This window comes from Tamandua tetradactyla, chromosome 12, assembly GCF_023851605.1.
Source record: "Tamandua tetradactyla isolate mTamTet1 chromosome 12, mTamTet1.pri, whole genome shotgun sequence".
In the NCBI taxonomy this organism is placed as follows: Eukaryota; Metazoa; Chordata; class Mammalia; order Pilosa; family Myrmecophagidae; genus Tamandua; species Tamandua tetradactyla.
The window spans coordinates 54,463,448-54,491,249 of record NC_135338.1 but is presented as its reverse complement, the minus strand read 5'-3'; the positions used below and the strand labels follow the sequence as shown (position 1 = coordinate 54,491,249).

The following is a 27,802-nucleotide window of genomic DNA, read 5'->3' as shown; positions in this document are numbered from 1 at the left end:
CTTCACCTATTCTTACAAATAATTCAACCTTCTCAGACTTAACTTAGAAATCAGATCATGTTAAGGCCAAACAATCTCACCTTCCCATTTTACAGAGAGCAAAACTGAAAGCCACTGTGAATGCATGACTTCTATAAGATCACATGGGCTATTAATGGTAGAGCCAGATCTAGAGTTTAAGTCTTCAAATTTCCTGTTTAGTATTCTTTCCATTGTACTGTGACATTGATTTGATCCACGGGTATGATTTGCTATATCAGAACTACAGAAAAAAAAACTTACTAAGTTGACTAGTTACATTTGAACTATCAATTCATACCATCTTAACTAGTTTGAAACTAGCTGTAGGTTTATTTATGAGAAAGCATCTGTCAAACCCATGGTTAAACCAGCTGGAGCAAAGATGTTAAACTACTGTCTTCAAGCTAGACTGATTTCAAAGAAAAGACAAGAATTACTTTTAGTTGGAATATCAATTATTTCCATGGAAATTAATGTTTGAAGGTATTTGAAAATTTTTCTGAGAATCTACTATTTCTCTGGAAATAGTAATTGTTCAAAAAATTGAACTTCATAGTATAGTGTAGTATATGTTACAATTTGTTCTAAAAAATCAAATGTAAATGTCTTCCACACCCTGTCTAGAAATCATGAATTAGTGGTTTACAAATCAATGAAATTTACCATTCGTTTAAAATGGTTTTGTATAATTAATGGTTATTTTTAATTTGAAACCCAAGATATACCTTAAATTTTAAATAACCTGAGGTTAGTATCACATTTCCAGATAAAAAATGAAAAGTTATTATTGCTCTATTTCATAGACAGAGAGCATTAACTAAATCAACAACTTCTCTCCTACAGTTGAGATGATAAAATGTTAAAAGTTAGACAATAAAGGAATAGTGTAATTATTACTAAGCATAGGCCTTAAAAACTAATGATCACAGAGTTTAGTTAACATAAGGATTTTATATTTCTTTTTAAATACATATTTTCATATGAAGTCTCTTATTATCTATATCAGAAGTATCATATCAAGTTCTACCTGTGTGCTGACCTGTACTCAGTTAATCTCCAGCTTTTTCCACAAGTCATTTCTCTCTGACTTTCCTAAATACTCTTTCTTCTCCTTTCAGCCTTCAATTAGGTGCTTGGAATACATTTCTTCCCCAGGTACAGAGGATTAGTCTGTCTGGGAGCCACAAAACAATTATAGAGTATAATTTTCAGAACTCTAACAACCTTCAAAGAAAAACCATTACAATCTTGTCTTTTCACTGAGATGGACTTAGATATGCTTTAGCCCCATTTTATTGATGGGGACACTGAGGCTCAGAGAAGTTAAATGATGTTCCCCCAAAACCCAAAACTAGTAATAGTGGCAGGAAAAAGACCCATTATTCAATTTTCTTCCCACTGCTGTTCCTTAATACCTTTCCAGCCTGACACAGCAATATATCACTGGCAACACCTGTTATAATACAGAAAACTCCTTAAGACATGCAATTTACAAGGCTTTAGTCATGTGGAATCCAAATTCCAACATGTCTAACCTTTATTTAATAGTTTGTACTTCTTCCCTCATTATTAAGTATGTGGGTATGTTATCAGCAAGACATTGATATAATACTTTGTATATAATGAAAATTCATAGGCTATAATTCTCTGGTTACTGCCTTTATAAAATAAAATAGTACAAAAGAAGATGAATCAACCATGTCATTAGTCATGACTACTCATTATTCACCCTTCCTGAAGTAAACATACCTTGTGGTAGAAGAACATCAATCAACCATTCACTGTGGTCCCTATAAAGAAAGACAAAATTCACTTTTGAGTTTCAATGAAACATGTGCCACATGAATGTTTATAAGCTGCACACTATTGCTGAAAGGCTTTTAATAGAAAGAAAGTATAATAAGAGGTCTACGATAATAAGCTTTTAAAATGTCTAATGCATTCCAGCTAAGTTATAAATTATAGACGTTTCATCATATTTGGTTACCTTTAAATGGTACTCTCCAGATGTTAATTAAGCCAACCAAAATTTGGCATGATCTGTTCAGAGCCAGGTATGATTCTGTGAAACTAACAAGCAAAGAGAACCTCTAGGAATTTTATGCCATGTTTGGAAGCACAGTTTTCTTTCTAATTTATTTTTCTCTGTGGCATTTTTAACAGAGATACTTCAAAACTGGACTGCTTCACAATATGTGATTGCTGTTGCTCTCTCTAGTCATGTGTGTAGAGAAATACTGCAACTTTTCAAAGCTGAAATCTTCCAAATGTAAGTTTGCCATATGTTAAATCTCAGACAAACTAACCTTTGAAAAAACATAGAGGGGCTAGTGGGAAACTTGGGTAATACAATTAATTTAAGACCAAATGACTGTCCTGATCTTCTCATTGTCACCCTATTTCTTAATACTCATATACCTACCCTGCAATCCTCTGGCTGCATTCCTCACAGAGGTACAGTGGGGGAGGTTTATCACCCAAAGCTACCGACAGGGACGGGTCTATGCACATCTGAAACACATTGAAAAGACAGAATGAATTTTCCTGTTCCTGTTTATCACATTCCCTATATCATGAGCGCAAATGCTTCATTAATGAAAGATTTTCAACAGGAGAGAGGCATAAATATTTTTTAGTAAAACATATGCAACCTGTAACTGTTTTTCCTGCACTGACTGCTAAATACATGCGGGGGTGGGGGGGGCGGGGAGGGTAACTGTAACTACTCTTGGATTTTCATTTCTCCTATTATTTGCAGTACAAGTACCAGATAGTGTCAAGAAATCCACCCTCCATTCCATAGAGATAAAAAAATAATAATAATCTTGTTCAATAGCTGCTCAAATTGGCTGGATATTACTCCTATAACAATTCCTTCTCTAAAGCGGTAAATACAGTAATCTCTTTAGGAAAAGGAAAATACATTAGTAAGATTAAAAATCACAACTGATAACAAAATGCTCATAATAGAGAGGTTTGTTTCTTAAGATAGACCTCATTCACAAAGCTTAAAATTCAATCTAACATTGAGTGGCTCACTTTTCTTACTCTGGAGTCTAAGTTCTATATCAATCATCCAAAGCTTCATTTTCATGTGATTTTTTTTCTTCCATACATGACCTGTAATTTATTTAACTCTGCTGTGCCTGGTTCAATTTTGAACAGTTTATATAGTTGGGTTTTCACTAGCCTACATACAGAGCTGAAAAGTGTGGATGCCACAGTTGATCATCAGGATATTTCAAATATCTGGATGTTTGAAATCATGTGAACAAAACATCCAGATGACTACCTGAATTTCACTTTGCATCAATTTAAATTTCTCTGATTTACCAAAGTCAATTTGAATTCTGCTCCCATCCTTCAAGAAATAATCAATGCATATTATAACTCATTATGCAGTAATATGCCTAGAATACAGATTCTTCTGGAATTTCACTCTTTTCTTTATTGCGTTCACTGATTTGAAGAGGAAAAATCACCAAACCTTGTAACCTATTTAGCCTGTTATTGAAAGTTAAAATTCTGAAGAAATTCAATGATAAAGAAAAAAGAATGAGAATCATTAAATTTAAATAATTATATCATCAAAATGTTGTAATCTATACATTTCCTGATGCTAAAGGCCCAATGTGAAAATTTTCCTTAAGTAAGTTTCATATTTCCTTAAATGCAATGAAGAAATACTCTTTTGTTGTGTTGGATCAGAGATCAACACACTTCTTCTGTAAATGGCCAGAGAGTAAACAATTTTGGCTGTATGGGCCATACAATGTCAACTAGAACTACTTAACAATGCCACTGAAGCATAAAAACAGCCACTGACAATATGTAAACAAATGAGCACAAATGTATTCCAATACAACTTTATTTACAGAAACAGAAAGGAGGAAAGATTTGACACATGGGCTGTAGCTTGCTGACCCCTGTGTTAGATAATCATCTGGGCTTCAAATTATTTTATCAAGTGATATTCAAACAGTACAAGTAAAACCAAAAGCAAGTTGTGAGATGACGAACTATTAAGAACTTTTAAATCTCTTATTGCAATATAAATAGCTAATGCTTTCCTATTTGGCAAATCAGTTTGGTCTGAGGACTCAAGTTCTCTGTTATAGAAATAGTAGGCTTGCCAGGATTAATCTGTGTAGACCTCCTCCTCAGTGTAGTTTATTTTACCCTCTGCTCTAATGAGTCAGTAACACCTCTGCCAGATAAAGAGTTTCTTCATTCCACTCAAAAGTAAAAATTCCTGGAATACTAGAACTGTAGAGAGTCATTAGAAATTAGTTAGTTGACCTCTGACCTGTTAAATGAAGTAATTAACATTACTCATCAAGTTTGAGGCTAAAAGTATCAGTTCTGTTCTGCTCCAAACAGGTCAGTTCATACCCATATTAATGTGTTCATATCTGAGTGTCACATTTTTTCAAACAGGTAATTTTCTATTTAGAAATATAATATATGCCCAAAGTAGGGGCTTAGGAAAGTATAGACGGGAAAGAAGAAAATTTAAATTAAAACTCATGGACCCTACATTTAGATGCAATTAGTGGTAATGAGTAGTATTACCAGTTGTTTCTGATGAGTATCACCAGTTGTTTTTCACTATGTATATGCATATATACATATATTTTAAAAACTGAGTTGACATCACACTCTACAATTTCACAACTTTTTTCAGTTAACATGATTTTGTAAACATCTGGATGTTGGAGACCCTTGATCTACATGCCATGTAGTGATATCAGTATGAGTTTGGGGGATGCTTATATTGTAAGGTGTGTTAGTTAGATTCAGTTGTCAACTTGGCCAGGTGAGCATACCTAGTCTTGTTGCTGCGGACATAAGCCAATGGTACATGAACCTCATCTGTTGCTAATTACATCTGCAGTTGGCTAGGAGGCGTGTCTGCTGCAATGAGTGACGTTTGACTTAATTGGCTGGTGCTTAAATGAGAGATCGCAATGTAGCAAAGCTAAGCAGCTCGGCATTCCTCATCTCAGCACTTGCAGCTCAGCCCAGGCCTTTGGAGATGCAGAAAGAAGTCACCCCAGGGAAAGTTGTTGGAACCCAGGGGCCTGGAGAGAAGACCAGCAGAGACCATCCTGTGCCTTCCACGTAAGAAAGAACCTCAGTGGAAAGTTAGCTGCCTTTCCTCTGAAGAACCAACAAAATAAATCCCCTTTTATTAAAAGCCAATCCGTCTCTGGTGTGTTGCATTCCGGCAGTTAGCAAACCAGAACATAAGGAAAGAACAATACTGGGTCAGATGTGTTGCAGGAAAAAGACAAGCCCACAAGGGAAGTATTTGAGAAGAGTACTACCTTCTGGAAAGTACAGAATGAAAACAGAAAAACTGAGGTCCAAAAAGTTGGGTGGTTTGGCCTATCCTGGAAGGCTGGCCATAGGGAACAGCCTATAAGAAAAGTAAGGCCATCCAAGGGGAGTGGATTGGGCTATTTGTCTAGAAAAAAAGGAAAAACACGAATTTATGTGATTTCTGTGAGTGGGAAGCCAGAAAGCACTGCTAATCAGAACATCAGAGGAGTTCTGGGAATGCAGTTTGATTTATATAATCTAGATTTTATAATCTAGGAAAAAGTAAAATGAAAAGAACGGCAGAAAGAACCTACTCTTTTTTTTTTTTTTTTTTTTTAAGGAAAGACAGAGAGAAGGAAGGAAGGATAGAAGGAAGAAAGGGAAACATTTTTAAACATTTTCTTGTTTTATTGTATTCTGTTTCTCCGTTTTTGTTACATGGGCTGGGGCCGGGAATCGAACCGAGGTCCTCCAGCATAGCAGGCAAGCACTTTGCCCGCTGAGCCACCGCGGCCCGCCCAGAACCTACTCTTTTAATGTCTGGATGGACGTTTTGTGTCCAACCATCTCTCAGTCATTTTGACTCAGTCATATCTGTAACCTGAGATAAGACTTAACAATTTCTGTCTAGTTATGTCTATAAATCTTGAGTTTGCATAGTCATAGATTAGGCACTCCTATTTTATAGCATACACATGAAAACAGGAAAAGCACATTTCCCTGAGTTTATCAACTCAGACAAAATTTGTTAAGGCCTGTATAAGTGCTTTGCCAGGACAATTCAGATAATTAACTCAGTATTACACAATACTTGGTTATGGACTCATAACTAAAAATTGCAGACATCACTATTCACTGCTCTGTGTTGATTCAATTTGCTATGGGGGAGTCAGATTAAATACATGAGTGCTTGAGAATACCACAGCACACGCCTCTACGCAGAAAATGGGATGCCATCTATTCCATTTCACATAGCAATTTGCTCTTGATCATTTGAACACTGACAGTACAATATGGCACCAGGTCTAACAAAACAGTACCTTCACAGCTGGTTTGTTAATTGCATTGTGACATTCAATGTGCTGGCAGTGGATGGGATTCCAGGCTGTAAAGCAAAGCACAGTAAATGAACACTTTTCATTGAAATTGTTCATGCCCCAGTTAAAAAAAAATCACTCACAAATACTTTATTAGCTTTTTCTTCTCTAAAGATAACCACCATCAGGAGGCTCCCACAGTATTATCTCACAATGATACCTCACATTAATAAGTTCTCACAGGTTTTCACATATATGGGTTCATTTGATTCTCCCAACATTTCTGTGGGGTAGGTACAGAAGATTATTAATGTCATTTAACAGAAGAATAAATTGAAGTTAAAAAGGCTAAGTAGCTTGCTATGGTCACAGAATTAGTAGGTGACAAACTGAGACAAAAACCTATTAGCTCTTGGTTCTTGATACTCTGCTCTTTCCACTATGTCATACTAGACTAACCATCTAGATTTTGGCACCAGGAAACATTTAAAGTGATAATAAATGAAATGAATGGTAAGGGGTCCTTCCCCATTCCAATTCCTACCCGATTCCCATCAAATGCAGAGACTGGAAAGCTGAATTTCTTGCCCAAATGAAATGCTTCTCTCTCACACATGTCACCCACTGACTAAACCTGTGTTAGTTTGTTAATACCCAACTACTTTTATTCAGTATACACACAGAAAGCAGACAAGAACTAAGTGACCTGGAATAAATCAGAACAATAATCATAACCAGTAACCCGCACCATCCAAATGATTCTGTAGTCCAGAGCACTTAACAAACAACATACCCCATAAAAAAAAAAATTTAATAGGTTTATATTTTGAAAGTAGAACAATTTTCTGAATTGCTATAATCTAATCTTAAGGACTATGTTTTGCCTAATATTATATAGAGTTTGAAGATGAGAAGATATTCCTACATGGTCAAATATATGATACGATACAAAATTATTCATTATTAATGACCCAGTCCAAATTATACTTCAAACATTTTATACAATTTTCTAGCAGTATCCCAATTTCAAATCTTCTATCCATTGTTAGACAATATATAAGATCAATTGTCTTATTTGGAATTCAGGAAAATATGGTCAACAGCACCATTAACCTTCCAAAATATACACTGGGTCTGCTTACTGAAACAGAAAGCCAAAAGTGCAGACCAGAGAACACTATGCTAATGATATAGTATCATATTGACCATATTATTTTTAGAAATAGAGAAAGAAGGAAATGTATGAGTATATGAATGGATAAATGAAGAAATAATTTGAGCATAGGTACTCCATAACTATGAGAGTTGTTCACTACATGCAGAAAAATTGAGATGAATACACAGAGTGGTAATAAGTTTTCTTATACAATTGGATGGATTTAGAGAAAAAAACCACCTTTTACCAGTACAAGGATTGCAAATACATGAGAAATGTCCCATTCTTCCAATCCCAAACTTATGACAGATACCACTAATCCATTACAGCATTCCTTCTTGCTGAGTCCAGAAGTGGTCTCAGAATACTTTTCATTACTGAGCTCCAGGCATTTATGACTAATCAAGCAGAATAGGAAATATGCTAGCCATCTCTGAAACAGTATATTATGGGGATGTTTGCAGATTGCTTTATAAATATTAAGAATAAGTTGTTGACACTTTTAGGCAGGAGAAAAAAACAAAATATATAACAACTACTATGGCACAGGCATCAAATAATCAGAACGCGCACCAGCCATAGCACTTAGTCAGGTCTCTAGAGACATCTTCTCTGCCAGTGAGTAATACTTTAGGCAAAGATGGTAGGAGTATCTAGCCAAAGTAGTACAGAAATTTTTCACTCCATTTGTACAGAGTATTACTGAGTTAAAAGAAGGTTAAAGGATATCCTACGTTAGTCCATCAAAGCTACATTAGATTTAAGATTTCTAGACCAGTGATTCTTAACTTCTTGAACCTAGAAGGGGAAATGTGAGCAGAAAGGGTGATTTCACTAAGCTAAGGGGACAGGAACCACGGTTTGGAGAGGTACACTGGCTAGAATTTGCTAGGTAAAATACCAAAGAGGAGGATGCTAAGGAAAGAAAAAGCTCCAGAAATCCTTTTGAGTCTTTGGTTTTATACTAAGCTGAATATGTATAAGGTAAAACTCCATGAGGCTGAATAAAGAACAACTTTGGGGGATGTGTAAACTAAATAATTTCTAGATCTTACATAGGGCTGTGAGGCATTTGAGATCCAAACACCCAGAGTGGAGGAAATTAGTGAACACCCCCAGAAAATTCAGGAGGCAGTCCAGGAGGGTCATACCCTAGTAATAAAGCCAAACTAGCATTCAGGAAAATACTACTCTAGGCTTATGCTAACAAAATTTAAGAGCAAGTTTAGAAAGGATCAAGCTGATCTGCAAGTAATGTAACTGACAGCTAAAACAAGTTCCAACACAGTTTAAAGGAAGATAAAAACATCAAGACACTCAGTAACATAATATTCACAAAGTCCACCATCAGTTAAAAAAATGAATTGATATTTGAAAAAGGAGGAAAATGTTACATAGGCAGGAAAAATAATGGTCAATAGAAACAAACCCAGAAATTACAAAGATGTGGTTACTAGCAAACAAGGACTTTAAAACAGCTATTATACATATGTTCAATGGAAAACATGAACATAATGAAGAGAAGGACAGATGATATAATAAAAGAACCAAATGGAACTCCTAGAAATGAAAATTTCAATATATGAAATGAAAAATTCACTGAATGGGCTTAGCAGCAGATTAGTCATTGCAGAAGAAAAGATCAGTGAATTAGAAGACATAACAACAGTAACTATCCAAATGGAAATACTAGAAGAAAATTAAACAGAGCTTCAGTGAGCTGTGGGAAAATATCAGGCAATATAAAATATGTGTGACTTAAAGACCCAGAAGGGGCAGAAGGGGGAAAATATTTGAAGAAGCAATGGCCAATTTTTTTCAAATTTGATGAAAACATAAACCCACAGATCCAAGAAGCGTAATGAATCCTAGGCAGAGCAAATGTCCCCTCCCACCAAAAAAAAAAATTCACACCAAAAGTCATCATAACCAAATTAATGTAAACCATTCATAAAGAGAAAATCTTAAAAGCAGCCAGGAAAAAAGACACATTACTTACAGGGGAACAAAGATAAGAATGATCGCTGATTTCTCACCAGAAACAATGCGAGCCAGAAGACAATGGAACGACATCTTTAATAGGCTGAAAGAAAAAAACTGTCAACCTAGAATTTTATACTCAGTGAAAATATCCTTCAATCATGACAAATCCAAGATAAGGGAAATTCATTGCTAGCTGAGTTCCACTACAAGAAATATTAAAGGAAGTTCTCCAGGCTGAAAGAAAATGGTACCAGATGAAAGCTTAGACCTACACAAAGTAATAGAGTACTAGAAATGGTAAATATGGTGAACAACTACAAAAGATATTTTATTCATTTTAACATTTTGTTAAAAGATGATTGTTTAAAATAAAGTAATAGTAATGCATTGTGAAACTAATTCCATATGTTGAAGTGAAATGTTTGATAACAAGAACAAAAAAGATTGGAGGGGGAAATGAAAGTATAGGGTTCTTACATTATATATAAACTTACATAATATTATTTGAAGATAACATATGATGCTGAAGGTGTGTCTTGTAAACCTTAGGGCAATTTTTAAAGGGGTATAAAAATAATTAAATGCAGGAGAGAAAATGGAATACTAAAAATAATCAATCTAAAACAAGACAAGGTATTAAAAGAAAAGGAACAAAGCAGCAAGATGACAGAACAAAACCCAATAATATCAATAATTACTTAAATGTAAATGGTTTAAACAATAATTATGTTAAATAGTCTAAAAGACAGATTGTCAAAAAGGACATAAGTTTTTAAAAAGCATGACCCAATTGTATGCTGCCATGAGAAATGCATTTGAAATATAAAGACTCAGAAAAGTTAAAAGTAAACAGAAAATGTACATTGCAAATACTGATCATAAGGAAGATGGAGTATCTATATAAATATCAGACAAAGTAGTGTCCAAAACAAAGAATATATTGGAAGATATTTCACAATGATGAAAGAATCAATTCAGCAAGAAGAATCCATCAATCATAAATATGTCTATACTTAATTACAGAGCTTCACAGTGCATGAAGCAAAAACTGACAGAACCGAAAAGAGAAACAGACAAGTCCATTATTTTAGAATTGTAAATTTCAACAATCCTCTCTCAGTAATTGATAAAACAAACTTTTACTGAGACAGAAACTCAGTAAAAACAGACTTGAACAACACTCTGAAACAACCTGACCTGATATTGATAGAACTGTCCACTCAGTCACTGAGGAATACACACTCTTTCCAAATGCACAAGTAGCATTTACCAAAATAGACAATATTCTGGACCATAAAACAATTCTCAAAAATTTAGGTGAGTTAAATCATAGAGTATGTTCTTTGATCACAATGGAATTAAATTAGAAATCCATAACAAGAAGGTATCTAAAGAATCACCAAATATTTGTTAACTGTAAAACATACTTTTAAATAATCCATCCATGAAAAAAATAAAACACAAGGGAGAAATAGGAACCCTCTTACATTGTTGAAGGGAATGTAAAATGGTATGACTGCTTTGGAAAACAGTTTGACAGTCTCTCAGAAAGTTAAGTATAGAATTATCAAGTGAGCAAGCAACCCCACTTCTAGTTCTATACCCGAAAGAATTTAAAGCAAAGACTTGAACAAATATTTGCACACCAATGTTCATAGCAGCATTATTCACAATTGCCAAAAGGTAGAAGTAACTCAAATGTCCACCAATGAAAGAATGGATAAACTTAATATGGTGTATACAGCCAAAGGAATATTATTCAGCTGTTAAAAGGAATGAAGTTCTGATACATGCTACTACATGTATGAACCTTGAAGGTATCGTTTTGAGTGAAATAAGCCAGACACAAAAGGACAAATATTATATGATCTCATGTATATGAAATAATTAGCATATGCAAATTCATAGAATCATAAACTAGAATACAGATTACACAGGCAAGGGTGGAGGTAAAGAATGGATAATTAATGTTCAATATTGGTAGCACAACCTTGTGAATGTATTTAATACAACTGAATTTTATACTTGAAAATGGCTAAAATGATTAACTTTAGGTTGTATATATGATACCAGAATAGAACTGTAAAATCCAGAGAATGAAACCTAATGTAAACTGTGGTTTGTAGTTGTGCCAATTTGAAGCTATGTACCTTAGAAAAGCCATGCTTTCTTTGCTAATCCAATCTTGTGGGGAAGTTTCACCCTATTATGTAGGGTGGAAACACTGACTGGACTGTTTCCACGGAAGTGTGATACACCCAGTTGTGGGTGTGACCTTTTGATTAGATTACTTCCGTGGTGACATGGCATGCCCGATTGTGAGTCTGGCCTTTTGATTAGATGGAAAAGTGACTCTGCCCATTCCAGGTGGACCTTGATTAGTTTATTGAGTCTTTTAAAGGGGGTAGCATTTTGGAGAAACCTTGGGTGCAGATGCAGACACAGACATTTGGAAATGTAGAAACCTCAGGAGATGCCAGAGCTGAGAGAGCTGACAGAAACTAGACAGGAACCAGAGCCTACAGAGATGCAGGCATTTGGAGATGCCTACAGAGAGAGCAGATGCCTAGAGAGGGACATTTGGACATGCAGAGCTCAGCAGACATCACCATGTGCCTTCCCATGAAATGCTAAGCAAGCCAGAACCCAGAGTTTTACCCTGGAGGAGCTAAGTGAAGGCCTACAGACATATGGAGAGGAAACTACTGCAATCAAAAGCTAGAAGCAAGGGACTCGCAGATGCCAGCCATGTGCCTTCCCTTGGGACAAACATCAGCCTTTCTCGAGACAAGGTGTCTTTTTCTGGATGCCTTAGTTTGGACATTTTTATAGCCTTAGACTGTAAACTTGTAACTTAATAAATTTCCTTTTTAAAATCTGTTCTATTTCTGGTATATTGCATTCTGGCAGCATTAACTAACTAAAACAGTAGTTAATTATACAATTATAACAAAAATGCTTCATCAATTATAAGAAAGGTATCATAATAATGCAAAATGTTAATAATAAGGAAAACTGTGGAGGTGTATATGGGAATTCTGTAGTTCCTGTATGAATTTTCTGTAAACCTACAACTGCTCTAATAAAAAAAAAAAAAAACTAAAGGGCAGTGCAATGGTGGCTCAGTGGCAGAATTCTTACCTGTCATGCCAGAGACCCGGGTTCATTTCCCGGAGCCTGCCCACATAAAAAATAAAAATAAATAATTAAGGGAATATACTAGAACAATCCAGTGACTGACTCATAGCAGTAGGATTCTGGGAATTTTTTTCTTCATTTTCATGCTTTGTAATGCAGTTACTTTAAAATTTAAAACATTTTACTAAATAACATTTATATTAAATAATTCCTAATTGATTAAGAATAATGGTCCCTCATAATTTTATGCAGGTAACTTCAATTAATAAAAATCAAAAGATGCAAAAATAAACAAGAAATATTAGAAAATATTTTGTATGAAAACACAGCATTTCAAATTTGCAGGATGCAACTAAAGCAATACATATAGGAAAATCTAAACATTTAAATGCTTATATTTGAATATATAAAAGGTCAAAAATGAATTGTTTATGCTTCTACCTTCAAGAGATAAAAAAGAACAAATTCAATTCAAGGTTAATAGAAGAAAGAAACAAAATGAAAGTAGAAGTCATTAAATTAAAAACAATAAATCAATGGAGAAAATCAATAAAACCAACAGCTGGTTCTTTGGAAAGTTCAATAAGATTATAAGCCTCTAACTAGCCTGATGAAATAAAAACATATAGAGAAGACATAAACAAGTAATATCAGGAATGAAAGGTAAGACATCACAACTGATCCTACAGGCATTCCAATAAATGCAACAACTTGGATGAAATGCACACATTCTTTGAAAGATATAAATTACAAAATCTGATTTAACAAAAAGTAGAAAATTCAAATAGCCCTTAACTATTAGAGAGATTAAATTCATAATGTAAAAACCTTCCTGCAAAGAAAACACCAAATCCAATGCCTTCAGATAAATTCTATGAACCATTTAAGGAATACATAATACAAATCCTACATAAATTCTTTCAGAAAATAGAAGGGGAAGAAAGTTTCCAGCTCATTTTATGAGAATGGCATTACTCTGTAAATAAAACTAGATGGAGACATTATAAGAAAAGAAAAAATAGATCAATATACCCCATAAATGTAGGAACAAGAACACTTAACAAAACTTAGCATATTGAATTTGACAATATAAACACAGCATGATAATGTGCAGTTTATTCCAGACATGCAAGGTTGGTTTAACATTGCAGAGTAAATCAATGTAATTTATTACCACATCCACAGTATAAAGGGGGAATTATACGATCATCTAAACAGAAGGAGAAAATGTTTTTGACCAAAATTGACAGCTATTCATGATAAAAACTTTCAGCAAACTAAGAATAGTAAGAAATTTCCTCAATCTGGTAAAAGGCATCTAGGATGAGGTCAAAAGTGAATATCTTTGTTTTTAGGAAATATACATGGAAGTATTGAGTTCGAGGAGCATGAGGTATGATGCAGCCTACTCTCAAATGTTTAGAAAATATTGTTTTTTCAACTGTCTGTAAGTTCTAAATTACTTCCCCCAAAAAACTTTTTTAAAAGGCATCCAGGATAAACTTCCAACTAATATTGTAGTTTATGGTGAAAGACTGAATACTTTCCCCAAAGATCTGGAAAAGGACAAGGATGTCCACTCTGATCATTTCTATTCAACACTGAACTGGAGGTATAAGCCAGTGATATGAAAGAAAGAGAAAGGGGGAGGGAGGGAGGGAAGAACGGAGAGAGGCAGGAAACAAAAGAAAGAAAGAAGGAAAGAAAAGGCATACAAATTAAAAGGAGGAATAAAAATTATCTTTATTTACAGAAGGCATAATCATGTATACAGAAAATATTAAGAAACTTACCCCCAAATCTACAAAAACTAATAAGTGAACATAGCAAGGTTGCAGGACATAAATTCAATATTCAATTATTAACTATTAATAGAATATTAATAAATAATTTAATGGAAAATTGATTTTTAAAAATTCTATTTACAATAGCATCTAAAAACATAAAATACTTAGGAATAACTTTAACAAAAGATCTGCAAGATCTGTATATTGAAAACAAACAAGCAGTGTTGAAAGAAATTAAATATCTTAATAAATTGACAGATATACCATATTAGTGGATCAGAAGAGTCAAAGAAATGTCAGTTCTCTCCAGACTGAACTATATATTCAATATAATCCCAGTCAAAATCTAAGCAGATTGTTTCATAGAAATTAACAAGCTGCTACTAAAATTTATATTGAAATGCAAAGGTCCTATTTCTAAATATGCCACTTTCTAAAGCCAAAGGATGAATGACTTTCAGACTTGAAATCCAATGGTGTTTGCCCTGTAGTTTTACATCTGTGTTCTTCCAATTTCTACCTATGGAAATGAAAACCAGTATCCTATGACTATCCTCCTCTGCATATTGGCACCAGACAACTTGTTTTGAGATTCATAGGTCTGCAGCCAGAAGAGAATTTTTGCATCTTAATATTGTTTAAGGTGATGCATGTAGTTGTCAAGTTTACAAGGGGTGGACATGTGGTAGTTAGATTCAGTTGTCAACTTGGCCAGGTGAAGGCACCTAGTTCTGTTGCTGTGGACATGAGCCAATGGTACATGAACCTCATCTGTTGCTGGTTACATCTGCAGTTGGCTAGGAGGCGTGCCTGCTGCAATGAATGATGTTTGACTTAATTGGCTGGTGCTTAAATGAGAGAGCAAAACATAGCACAGCCCAAGCAGCTCAGCATACCTCATCTCAGCACTCACAGGTAAGCCCAGGCCTTTGGAGATGCAGAAAGAAATCACCCGGTGCCAAGCCCGAGGACCCGGGTTCGATTGCCAGTGCCTGCCCATTTAAAAATAAAAATAATAAAAACTGAAAAGAAATCACCCGGGGGAAAGTTGTTGGAACCCAGAGGCCTGGAGAGAAGGCCAACAGAGATCACCCTGTGCCTTCCCACGTAAGAAAGAATCTCAGTTGAAAGTTAGCTGCCTTTCCTCTGAAGAACTAACGAAATAAATCCCCTTTTATTAAAAGCCAATCCATTTCTGGTGTGTTGCATTCTAGCAGCTAGCAAACTGGAACAGACAATTTCTTGAAAAGATGAAAGAAACATTTTTTAAAAGGACAAATTGGAATTTATTAAAATATGAAACTCCTGTTCTTTGAAATACTAAAAAGGAAAGCCCTGACAGATAATATTCAGAACACATGTATCTGACAAAACTCTCATGTTTTGAACATATAACAATAATGTAGAAAAATTCCAACTCATAACATTACTGGAAGGAGTGTAAAATGTTACAACCGCTTTTGAAGAACTGTTTGGTCATTTCTTCTAAAATTAAACATACTCTTTGTGGATAGACTATGGATATAGTAAAAAGACTGTACAGGGACTCAAAGGAAATTTGTGAGGTGGCAGAAATGTTCTATATCTTGGTTGTGATGTTGGTTAATTGTTGTATACATTTGTTAAATGTTATCAAACTGTTATCAAAGTGGATGCATTCTATTGCATGAAATTTACACCTCAATAAAATTAATTTTAAAAGGAAAAAAATTAAGGACCAGCCAAAAAATATATTTCAGGCAAAGGAAAATAAGCATCATACTAAAGAATGAGAGTAAAGACATGCATGAAAATGACAACTCCATGAGTCAAAAGATTTGAGGAAAGTCGGTTGCATCTGAAATATGATGCAAGAGCACATAGCCTTTATAAAAACAGGAAAAGACAAAGAAATACATGGTGAGATGGAAGTGAATGCAGTGGAATAAAATAGATTTAGATAATATATATAACAGGTACAAGCAAATTAAAAATAAAATGGAAAAAATATACAAATAGAAAAATCACTCAAACTGATATATAGCAGAGCTGATTTGGGGAAGGGTGGAAAATCAATTAAATTATGGGATAAGCCAACCTGAGAAGTTAAGAATATAGAGGGAAAAATGAATATATGGAAAAATCAATGTTAGAATAGTTATGGAGGACAGAAAATGGAATTGGACCTAAGAATTATAGATATTTCTGAGGAATACACCAAAACAATTGGAAGAAAAACAACAATTTAAAACTTAATTAATGAGAAAGTCTTGAAAAAAACTGAAGGACCTGCTTTGTGACTGAAAAGGCTCTTAACATTACAGGCAAAATCAATAAAGAGACACTCATATCTAGAAGCACTGAAGAAGAGTTCTTACAAATAAGCATATAAATATATGAATAAATATACAAACAACAAACAGATAAATAAATGTCTCCAAGCATTAAGAAAACCAAAAAGGATTCCTACAAAAACTAGTCTAAGACTTCTCTTTTGTAATTCTAAATGCCAGAAAATAATTAATATTTATATATTTTTCACAGTGAAGCAGAATTTCTCATTCATGGGTGAAGCAACAGAAAGACATCCTTAAATATGCCAGAACTAAAAAAAAAAAAAATACAACCTCCAGTCTGTTGAAAATATTACAGAAAAGAAAACAAAACGGAGTTCCATTTCCAGAAAATAAAGTCAAGGTAATTCAGGCAAATTCTCCTTCCGAGAACAACTAGAAAAACTGAACAAGATTAAAAGAAAATTAAAAACAACAGAGATTTATGGGAGAAGTTTGGGTTGCGACCCAAAAAGAAGGAAACTTGAAGAGGTGAACCTTCACTTACTTTGCTTTTGGCTAATTCCATAAAATGAGCAGAGACCTTGGACTAAGGGGAAAATTCTGCAATTCTTGGACCACCAAAAAGTAGAAGATGTGAAAATTTCTCTAGGCTGTGTGTTGAGCCCCAAAAGGCTACATCCTAGGAGTAAAGGTGAATCAAAAATAGACAACCCTCACAGCAACTAAAGACCAACTTCAAATCATCTCAGGATTGGACTATGGGCCATATAGGCCATGCTCTTTTTTTGAGCTGCATTAAGGTGACATGGATTGCTAATGTGCATGGACTCCTCGTATTAGAAGCAAAAGTAAATCCTCTATAGATTTTCATATCTAGTGTCTTGGCACACACACACAAAATAACCATACAAAAAGACAAAAGGGGGAAGGGAGCAGGGAGACAAAAAGGAAGGAAGGAAGGGGCAACAGAATCAGAATTTCAGAGGCTCCAGATAACTCAGAAACAGACTTTAAAGTAGCAATGCTTAATATGTTCTATAAAATAAAAAACAAGTTAGAGACTATTATTAGAGAACTTGTATATTATTTTTTAAAAGAACCAAATGGAAATTCTAGAACTCAAAAATATAATAACCAAAACTAAGAACACAATGGACATCTAAAGAAGTTATGAACAAGAAGACAGGTCAGAAAAAAAGCTTCAGCATTAAGCACAGAAAGACAAAATGTTTGGGCTCCAGGATGATGTGAATTCCAACAAAGAAGAGAAAATTTTAAAATAGATATTCCAGAACTAAAAAATACAACATAAAAATTGAGAATACATTGTATGAATCTTAAAAATATTTTGGATTATAGTGTGTATATAGTATATATGTGTATACATAGTGTGTGTGTGTGTGTGTGTGTGTGTATATTCTGTTATAAAGAACAGAAAAATATTTTTTCAAAAGGTATGGAGTAGTTGAGACTTTTGGAATTATAACAAATGTTTTAAAAAGTCTCATAAGGAGAAGAAGAAAGGAAAGGGGCAGACAAAATTATATGGAGAAATAATATCGAAAATTTTTTCAAAATGATGAAGAACATAAAACCACGTATTCAATAAGCTTAATAAACCCCAAGCAGAACACAAAAGACTAAGCATATCAGAGTGAAACTACTTACAAAAATAAATAAATAAAATGGAGCAGAAAAAACATCATATTACATTCAGAGATGATAAGAAGAATGATGTCTAACTTCCCATCAGAACAATGGATAGTTGAAGACAATGGAATGGCATCTTCAAAGTGTTAAAAGAGAAAAAACTTCATTCCTTTAAATGACTGAATAATATTCCTTGTATATTACATGTATATGCCACACTCTATTTATCCATTCACCTGTTGATGTACATTTAAGTTGCCTCCATTTTTGTCCATAGTGAATAATACCATTATGAATATTAATGTGGACATATCTGTTTGAGTCCCTGCTCTCAAATATTTGGGTATATACCAAATTTCAGGGTCATATGGTAATTAATTCTATGTCTAGCTTCCTAAGGAACTGCCAAACTATCTTCCACAGCAGCTGCATCATTTTACATTGGCACCAGCAATGAATGAGTGTTCCTTTTTCTCTGCATCCTCTTATTTTCCATTTTTTTTACAGTAGTCATTCTAATGGGTGTGAAATGGTATCTCATTGTGATTCTGATTTGCATTTTCTTACAACTAATGATGTTGAGCATCTTTTCATGTGCATTCTGGCCAAATGCATATCTTCTTTGGAGAGATGTCTATTCATGTCTTCTGATCATTTTTTAATTGGGTTGTTTGTCTTTTTTTTGTTAAGTTGAAGGAATTTTTTAATATATTCTGGATAATAAACCCTTATCAGTTATGTGGTTCTGAAACATTTTCTCCCATTGAGTAGACTTCCATTTTATTTTTATGATAAATATTTTATATCCTTTTATATGCAAAGTTTTTAATTTTGATGAGGCCTAATTTATCTATTTTTTTTCCTTTGTTTCTTGTGCTTTGGGTGTAAAACTTTTTAAAAAAATCACCTAACACATATCCTGAAGATGCTTCCCTATGTTTTCTTCTTGGTGTTTTATAGTTCTGGTTCTTATATTTAGGACTTTAAACCATTTTAAGTAGATTGTTGTAATGGTGTGAGATAGAGGTTCACCTTCATTCTTTTGCACAGGACATTTGGTTTTCCCTGTAACATTTGTTGAAGAGAATATTCTTTCTCAGTTGAATGGATTTGGCATCCTTGTCAAAAATCAGTTGGCCATAAACATGAGGATTGGTTTCTGAACTCTCAATTTGATCCCATTGTTCATATGTCTGTCCTTGTACCAATTCCATGCTGCTTTGATTTCTATGGCTCTGTAATAAGTCTTAAAACTCAGTAAGTATAAGTCCTCCAACTTCACACTTCTTTTTCAAGATGGCTTTGGCTGTTCTGAGCCCCAACCTTTGTATAAATTTGATAATTTGCTTTTTCATTTCTGCAAAGAAGGCGGTTAGAATTTTTATTAAGACTGTGTTGAATCTGTAAATCACTTTGGGTAGAATTGACATAATAACAATGTTTAGTCTTCCAGTCCATAAACATGGAATGTCTTTCTATTTATTTAGCTCTTCTTTGATTTCTATTAGCAATGACTTGTAGTTTTCTGTGTATAAGTGCTTAACATCCTTGGTTAAACTTATTCCTAGATATTTCATTCTTTCAGTGAAATTCTGATACATGCAACAACATGGATGAACCTTGAATACAGCATGTTGAGTGAAATAAGCTGGATACCAAAAGGACAAATGTTTATGACCTCACTGATATGAAATAATCAAAATAAACAAACTCATAGAATCAGAATCTAAAATATAGGTTACAAGGGGTTGGTAGGGAATGAGGAGTTAATGATTAAATTTTACAGCATTTTCTATTTGGGTTAATTGTAAAATTTTGGTAATGCATGACTGTGGTGGTAACACAAAATTGTGAATAAAATTAACAACACTAAATTATATATGTGAATGTGGTTAAAAGGGGTAATTTTAGGTTTTATATATGTTACTAGAATAAAAGTTAAAAGGAAAATTGAATTGTACAACACAGTGAACCCTATTTTAAACAATGGACTATAGTTACTAATACAATTAAAAAATATTCCTTCATGAATTGTAGCAAGTATACCACACAAATTCAAGGTATAATAATAGGAATGGAATTAGAGAAGAAAGCAAAACAAAAAGACAGCTAAAAAATCCCCCAATATTTTTTTTAAATTAAACCACATTCTCCAAAAAAAACACATAGGCCAAAGAAGATACAGCCCTGAAATTTTTTTGAAATACATTTTTACATGAATTATTGTAAAAGCATGAAATATCAAATTTGGATATTTTTTATATCCAAGAGGAACAAAAGCAATAAAAAGTATAAATATTAACAAGGAAATAGCTACCATTGTCTTTATTCACAGATCACATCATTGTACATATAGAAAATTCAACTAATCAATAAACCACTAGAACTAATAATTGAATATATCCAAATTATTTAAAAAACAAATATGAAAAATCAATTGTATTAACCTTCTTTTATACTAGCAATTAACAGAAGTTAAATTTTAAAACAATACCATTTATAATAGCATCAAAAATCATCAAATATCTAGGAATAAACTTGACAAATAAATGCAAAAACTCTACACTGAAAACTATGGAACAGTTTTAAGAGAAATTAAAGATCTAATTAATGAAGAGCTATACCATGTTCATGGATTAGAAGACTCAATATTGTTAATACATAAGCCTTCCCAAATAGAACTATAAATTTAGCATAATCCAAATCAAATCCCCAGAGGCCTTTTTTGCAGAAATTGAAAGCTGACACTAAAGTGTATATAGAAATGCAAAGGACCTCGAATAGCCTAATGACTGAAGAAGAACAAAATTAGAGACTTGCACCATCTGATTTCAACATCTAAAGTATTAAAAGACAGTTTGTATGGTTGTAAGGATCGAGATATAGATCAGTGAAGGAGAACAGAGAATCCAGAAATATACCGACACATATATGGCCAAGTGGCCAATGCAATTCAAAGAGGAAAGGATAATATTTCTCACAGTAACTGATAGAAGAAACTGACAAAATTTAAATGAGGATATAGAAGACTGAGCCACACAGTTAGCAAACTTGCTTTAATTGACATATTCAGAACACTGTATCCAGCAACTGCCAAATGCATTTTCTTTTTAAGTACACAAAGAACTCTTAGAAAAATGACCATATGCTTGATCCTAAAGAAGGTACAGAAAATGTCAAAGGAAATAACCCAAAGTATGTTGTCTGAGCACAGAGGAATCAAGCTAAAAATCAATATAAATTATAGCTAGAACAAAAACCCACACATTTAGAAATCAATCATCTTTCTGAATGATCCATAGGTCAAAGAAGAAATTACAAGGGATCTTAGAAATCAACACAGTGAGAAGGTATTAGCCAGTGCAGTAGTAAAGCAATGTAAAGATATAACACACTTAAGGTTTGTAAAAGAAATCAAGCTGTTATTATTCATTTAAAATGTTTTAACTAAAACTATAAAATGAATTAAAAAGTGACTTAGCAATGTTATTGGAAGCAAGATCAATATACTAGGAGTAACTGTATGTCTACATACTAGCAACAAAGAGCTAGAAAATGTAGTTTATAAAAAAATACCACTGCCAATAACATTAAAAAAATTTAAAACTAGGGATAAATTATATCACAATAACATCAAAAAAAAAGTAAATAGCTAGGGATAAACTACATGAGAGGTATGCAAGGTATCTACACTGAAAACTATAAAACAACATGAGGAAACTAAAGGAAGCCTAAATAAATAGAGACATACCATATTCATGGATTATAAGTTTTGATATAATAAAGATGTTGGTTCCCCAACTTGATCTATACATTTCAATCAACAGCCAAACAGTTAAGGGGTGTGTTTATGTGATTAACTTTGCAAGCTCTTTAACTTGACAGAGCTATTTATTAATAGTCAAGATATTCTTAAAGAAAGAAGAGGAAAGGGAGAAAAGAAAAACAGGAGAAACAGAAAGCAGAGGAAGGAGCAGGAGGTAGAAGAGGAAAAGAATAACAGCAATAAGCAGATGGGAGTACTTGCCCTGCTGAACATCAAAAATTTTTAATAAGTTATAATAATTAAGATAGTGTAGTAAGGATAAATGGCACATACACCAATTGAACTAAATGAAGAATCCAGAGACGGCACATCCTTGAATAGATACTTGATTTATGAACAAAAATGGTGCTACATAGCAATGAGGAAAGGAAAACATTTTCAATAAATGGTGTTGAGTCCACTGGATATTCTTAAGAGAAAACAAACAACCAAAATTGATCTTCCTTCACACATACAAGAAAATTAATTCCAAGTACATCAAAGTATAAAAGGCTAAAAAATATTTTAGAAGATAAAGAAGAATATCATCATAACTTTGGGGTAGGGAAAATGCTCTTAAACAGGACACTAAAAGCAAAGGAAAGTAAAGGAAAAGTTTTCTAATGTGATTACATTAAAATAAGAACTTCAGCTCATCAAAAGTCATCATCAAGATTGTAAAAAAGTAAGTCACAAACTAAGAAAAGATATTTGCAAATACATAACTGACAAAGATTATGCTTAAAAGTTATTCAAATGACCAATAAACATATGGAAAAGCATTCTACTTCATTAGTAATCAGAGAAAAGTAAATTTAAGTCACAATGAGACACTTCTACATACCTTCTGAAATGGCTAAAGTTTAAAAGACTAACAAAAAAAAAAAAAGCATTGGCCAAAATGTGGCTATAGAGCAGAAAGAATTCTCTTATACTGCTAGTGGGAGAACAAATTAATTCAACCACTTTGGAAAACTGACATTATCCATTAAAGATGAATATAGGGACACCATCTGTTTAAGTAATTTCACCCTAGGTGTATGCCTAACAGTTATGTGCACCAAAAGGTATGTGGAGAGATGTTCACAACAGCACTGATTTTAATAGCCAAAAGGGAGAGCAACCCAAATATTCATTAATAGTAAAACTGATACATAAACTGTGACACATTCATTCTGTAGGTTATGTATAGTAATGGAATTTAACAAAGTATAGTTTTCCTCAATACCGTAGATAAATACCACATGCACACACACACATACAAACACACACAAATAATTTACGATTATATATATAAAATTCAAAATAAACAAAACTAATCTCTGGTGTTAGAAGTCATGGGATGGAGGGAGGAAGCAATTGGGAAGGAACACACAGTGAGAGATGCTCCACATACACTTATAATTTGTGTGTTTTTTCTGCATGTGTATAATACATCAATTAAAACGTTTTTAAATATTTTAAAAATTAGGATTATAAAAAGATAACTAAAAGTTAAGAACACAAAAAATGTGGAAGTTTTGACATAAAAGATCTGGCAAACTCAAAAAGAGTTCTCATACTTAATCTATGCACTCAAATCAAGAATTCAAATGTACTAAAATTGGGTTAAGTATTAGATAGCCTAGACCAAAAGTTTGACCTTGTAATACTAGCTTTCATTCTTCTCTAACTGCTTTTACAACAACCTCTGTGTTGGAAATGTGTACCTTGTACCACATCTTTTGTCCCATAGTGCACATGAAAACTAAAAAATAATTGGTGCTGTTCTTTGCTAACAAAGGCTAAATGATTTACTAGTTGGGATACTGTAACAAGAAAATTGTTAAATGGTTTCTTTCTCCCTTATAGAAGCGGAACGGCATATAATAATATAACAGCTATTTTAATTTCCAAGAAATGCAAACTATAGTTTTTGCATTTTTAAAATAGTTATTTAAGGGCCAAAATAAATGCATTTGTTGTTGCTATGGATAAAAACTAGCAAACCCAAAAGAGGCAAACATTATTTGATCTTGCTCATAAGCCCTGTGACTATACCTGCTACTATGATTTAAAAGCAATACAAAGTGTTAAAAAAAAAAGCAATACATAATTTACATATATATATATATATGTAGAGATGAAAGTATGGCAAGTTGCTAATGATTAAATCTAGGTGAAGGATGTATGGGTATTTATAGTATTATTTTTCAACTTTACCATATTTGAAATTTTTCATAATAATAGGCTGGGGAAGAAGCTTACATAATTATATGCAACATAATCTCAATTTCATTTTTAAATGTACATCAAAAAAAATGGAGGTAAATACACCAAAATGTTAACAATGGTCATTTCTATGTGACAGAAACTTTTTTCTTCTTCACACATTCCTATTTTTCTATAAGCAAATTTTCCTTTTATAAAACCAACAAAAGTTGATGCTCCAAGAAAGTGCTTTATCTGTGAGCTTCCAAGCCTATACAATTCTGTCTCAATATAATGGTCATTGTAGTACCATCTAAATACTGATGATACCCTTTAGTGTGTCTTTCATTGCAGCAGACATTGCAGAAATCATTCTAATGCTCCAACTGAAGTTTAATGACAGAACCGAATTGACAGAAGTGATGTCACTCTGTTATAGAAGAAAACTAAGATTTTTCTATTAGGATGCTCTGGGTTCAAATCTAAGCTCTGCCTCTTATCTGTATGAATTTAGGCATGTTACTTAAACTCTGTGTCCCATTCCATCTGTCAAATTGAAAAAATAAAACCTACCTCTTAAGATTTGGTAGATGGTTAATTGAGAAAATGTCTGTAAACTCTAATATGAGGCTTAGTCCATAAACTATGCTCAATTTAAAAAAAAGGCTAAAAAGTTTAATGAGAGAATAGAGACCTGGAACAATGTTTGACAAACAGTAACTGCTAAATAAATAGTAATATAAGAACAAAAATGATTCCATGATCTCTTGCTTCCTGCAGATACCATGGTCTACTAGAAAGGTAGTTCAAGAGAACTACTTCCCTGGTGCCCACAAGGGAGCCAGGTACACAGTAGATAGAAAATAAACTGTTGAAAGAATGGAAGTATGAGTATATAATTACAAAGATGGACTGAAGAACAAATGCCCATAGACAGAGACATTTTGTTCAAATAGCTCAAGAGAAAATGAAAGAGTTGCTTTGATTTAATAAGTAGGCTTAGACAGAATGATTTTAGTGAAGACAGGTTTGGCTGGCTAGGTTCAAAGTGGAAGTGGAAGTGGTTGTCAGTTTACCAGGCTTCTGGAATTCCCTGAATAAGCAAATCTCATCAAGCAGTTTCTCCATTTAAAACCTATATGTGGTTTCCCTTTGCCATTAGTCATTCACAGTTCCTATAATGTTTGCAGCTTACCTCTGGCTGCTCTCCTCTCCCTCCACTGTGTGGTTGCATTTGACTTTTTACAGCTCCTAAATACTATCATGTTATCTTTTGTTTTTAGGTCTGAGCACATGCAGTTCCTTCTGACTCAGACATACATTTATCCACTCATGATTCACTCCCCTTCTGATGTCTAATATCACATCATCCTTTAGGTCTTGACATACATGTCACTCACTAAGAGAGCCTTCCTTGACCATCACCCTCCCCAAACTTCCCCACCTTCAGGGTAGAGTTAGAGGACCTTCCAAAGTGTTCCCACAGCTCTCTGTATTTGTTCTCCCCATAGTAGTTCTTACACAGTAATGCAATTACCTGATCTTTCCACGTCACCTAAAATGTAAACTCTAAGATATCAGTGATTTTAGTCTGCTTTTTCTCGACTTTACCACTAGTTCCTAGAATAACACATGACCAATAGTAGACCTGCCATAAATATTTGATGAATAAACAAATGAATTTTCAGATCTAGATTGTGTTATGTTCCACGAAGTCTAGTTTTGTATCAATTTTGCTCAACCCGGTATCATCAACAAAGTGCACAGTGCCTGTCATATGCTTATAGTAGTTACTCATCAAATATTTATCAAGTAAATAAATTTCATTTGATTTTGGTTACCCATTCATACATCATTTAAGTGTTTATTTTAGGGATCTCATAAGAAGGGGTTAATGCCAAATATTTGTCATTTTCCCTGTTATTCTATAACTCTTTCAACTTTTTAAATGCTTTTGCATTCAAATTATCCACTTAGGAATACTTAAGTAGTCCCTACTATCAATGATATAAAACAACCAGTGATACCAATTTCCAGTAAAAAATTACTCACCATCTACCTCATTGTTTTATTATTATTATTGCTACCAGTGAGGCCAATATTATTTCTTTTGGGTTTAGAATTACTAAGGCCCAAACACAGGTATTAATATCCTAGCCACTTATTAACTTATATTTCATCAGGAATATAAGTCAGATACCTGAATTAAGTTAAAACACCACAGAACCACCCCAAAATACCATTGTAAAAAGGAGGGGTGCCAACAAATAAATGCATTCTCAGAACACCGATCTATAATCCAACGAACACATGCATTTGAGCTAATCTTGCAGGTCCATCTCTCCCATTTTCAGAAAAACACACATACAAATATTTGAGGGGAAAGCAGGGGCAGGGAGATCAGATGATCCATTAGCCACAGGTTGCTTTGGTTTTGTAATATATAAACATAAACAGCAACCTAGGACCTGGTTTTTTTCTTTGTTTCTTTATTTGTTTGTATGGATTTGTTGTTTCTGGTTTTTGATGTGTAGGTTTTTGGTTTTGTCTTTGTTTTGCTTTGCAAATAAATGTCTTTAAATTTAAAGTCCAGTGTTTACTTCTCAATTGTTAATTATACCAATATTCATCAATTGTTGACTCTTCCTGACAAACTGGGCTTTTGGAGTCATTTAATTTTTATTTAGCATATGAACTGGTATTGCTAAAAATGCTTCAAATCTTATCAGAGAAGAATTAGTCAGTTGGGGATTTTGCTAAATGATGAGCACATTTGCAGCCTTTCTCTCACTGCTCACACCTATATAGTGGTTAGTGTTAGCAACAGTTAAGATCATAGGCTAGTTGTACAGCAAATGGGACCAGGATTTATACAATGGACTATGGTATCATAAACTTTTCTGAAATTGACTTTAATTAATTTCTTTATATGTCACCTAATTTCAGAAAGAATTTATTATAATTTCTAAAGGCACAATAAATATAATCCAGCAAGATAAAAAATATAATATAAATATTATATTTATATATAAAAAATATAATAAAAAATAAATATAATAAAAATATATATTATATTTTTATATATAAAAAATATAATATAAATATAAATAGGGGAGGCAAATGTGGCATAGGAGAAACAACAATATGGCATTACTATAATACAACAATAGGGCAATTATCTCCTTACCTGTGTACTGCAACCCCCTGTACTCGCTTATTGCCCCAGGAGGTTTTAAATTGGGCCAGTAGTGGAAAAGCATTTGCACAGCTGGAGGTTTCACTTGTGAAGGCCCATAGGCTATCACATACAAAAGATCCTAAAGGAAAGGTGAAGCAGTGTTGACTTAGCATCATCAAATAAAAATAAAGGTAGCTCATTCAATTATCAAAGCAGTACACCTTCCAATGGAGGGGTGGAAGTGAATAGTTTTCCTGAA

The 27,802-nt window shown here is 33.5% G+C and overlaps 1 protein-coding gene across 1 annotated transcript in view; it reads right to left on the bottom strand.

Moving 5' to 3' along the window:
• Positions 1-27,802, bottom strand: part of UNC79 (unc-79 subunit of NALCN channel complex) — a 244,941-nt gene that overhangs the window by 192,356 nt on the left and 24,783 nt on the right. The window contains exons 6-9 of the mRNA XM_077123417.1: positions 27,553-27,682; positions 6,384-6,448; positions 2,444-2,532; positions 1,771-1,811 (exon numbers count right to left, since the gene is read on the bottom strand). Coding sequence (XP_076979532.1) covers positions 1,771-1,811; positions 2,444-2,532; positions 6,384-6,448; positions 27,553-27,682 — 325 coding nt within the window. The remainder of the gene's footprint in view (positions 1-1,770; positions 1,812-2,443; positions 2,533-6,383; positions 6,449-27,552; positions 27,683-27,802) is intronic.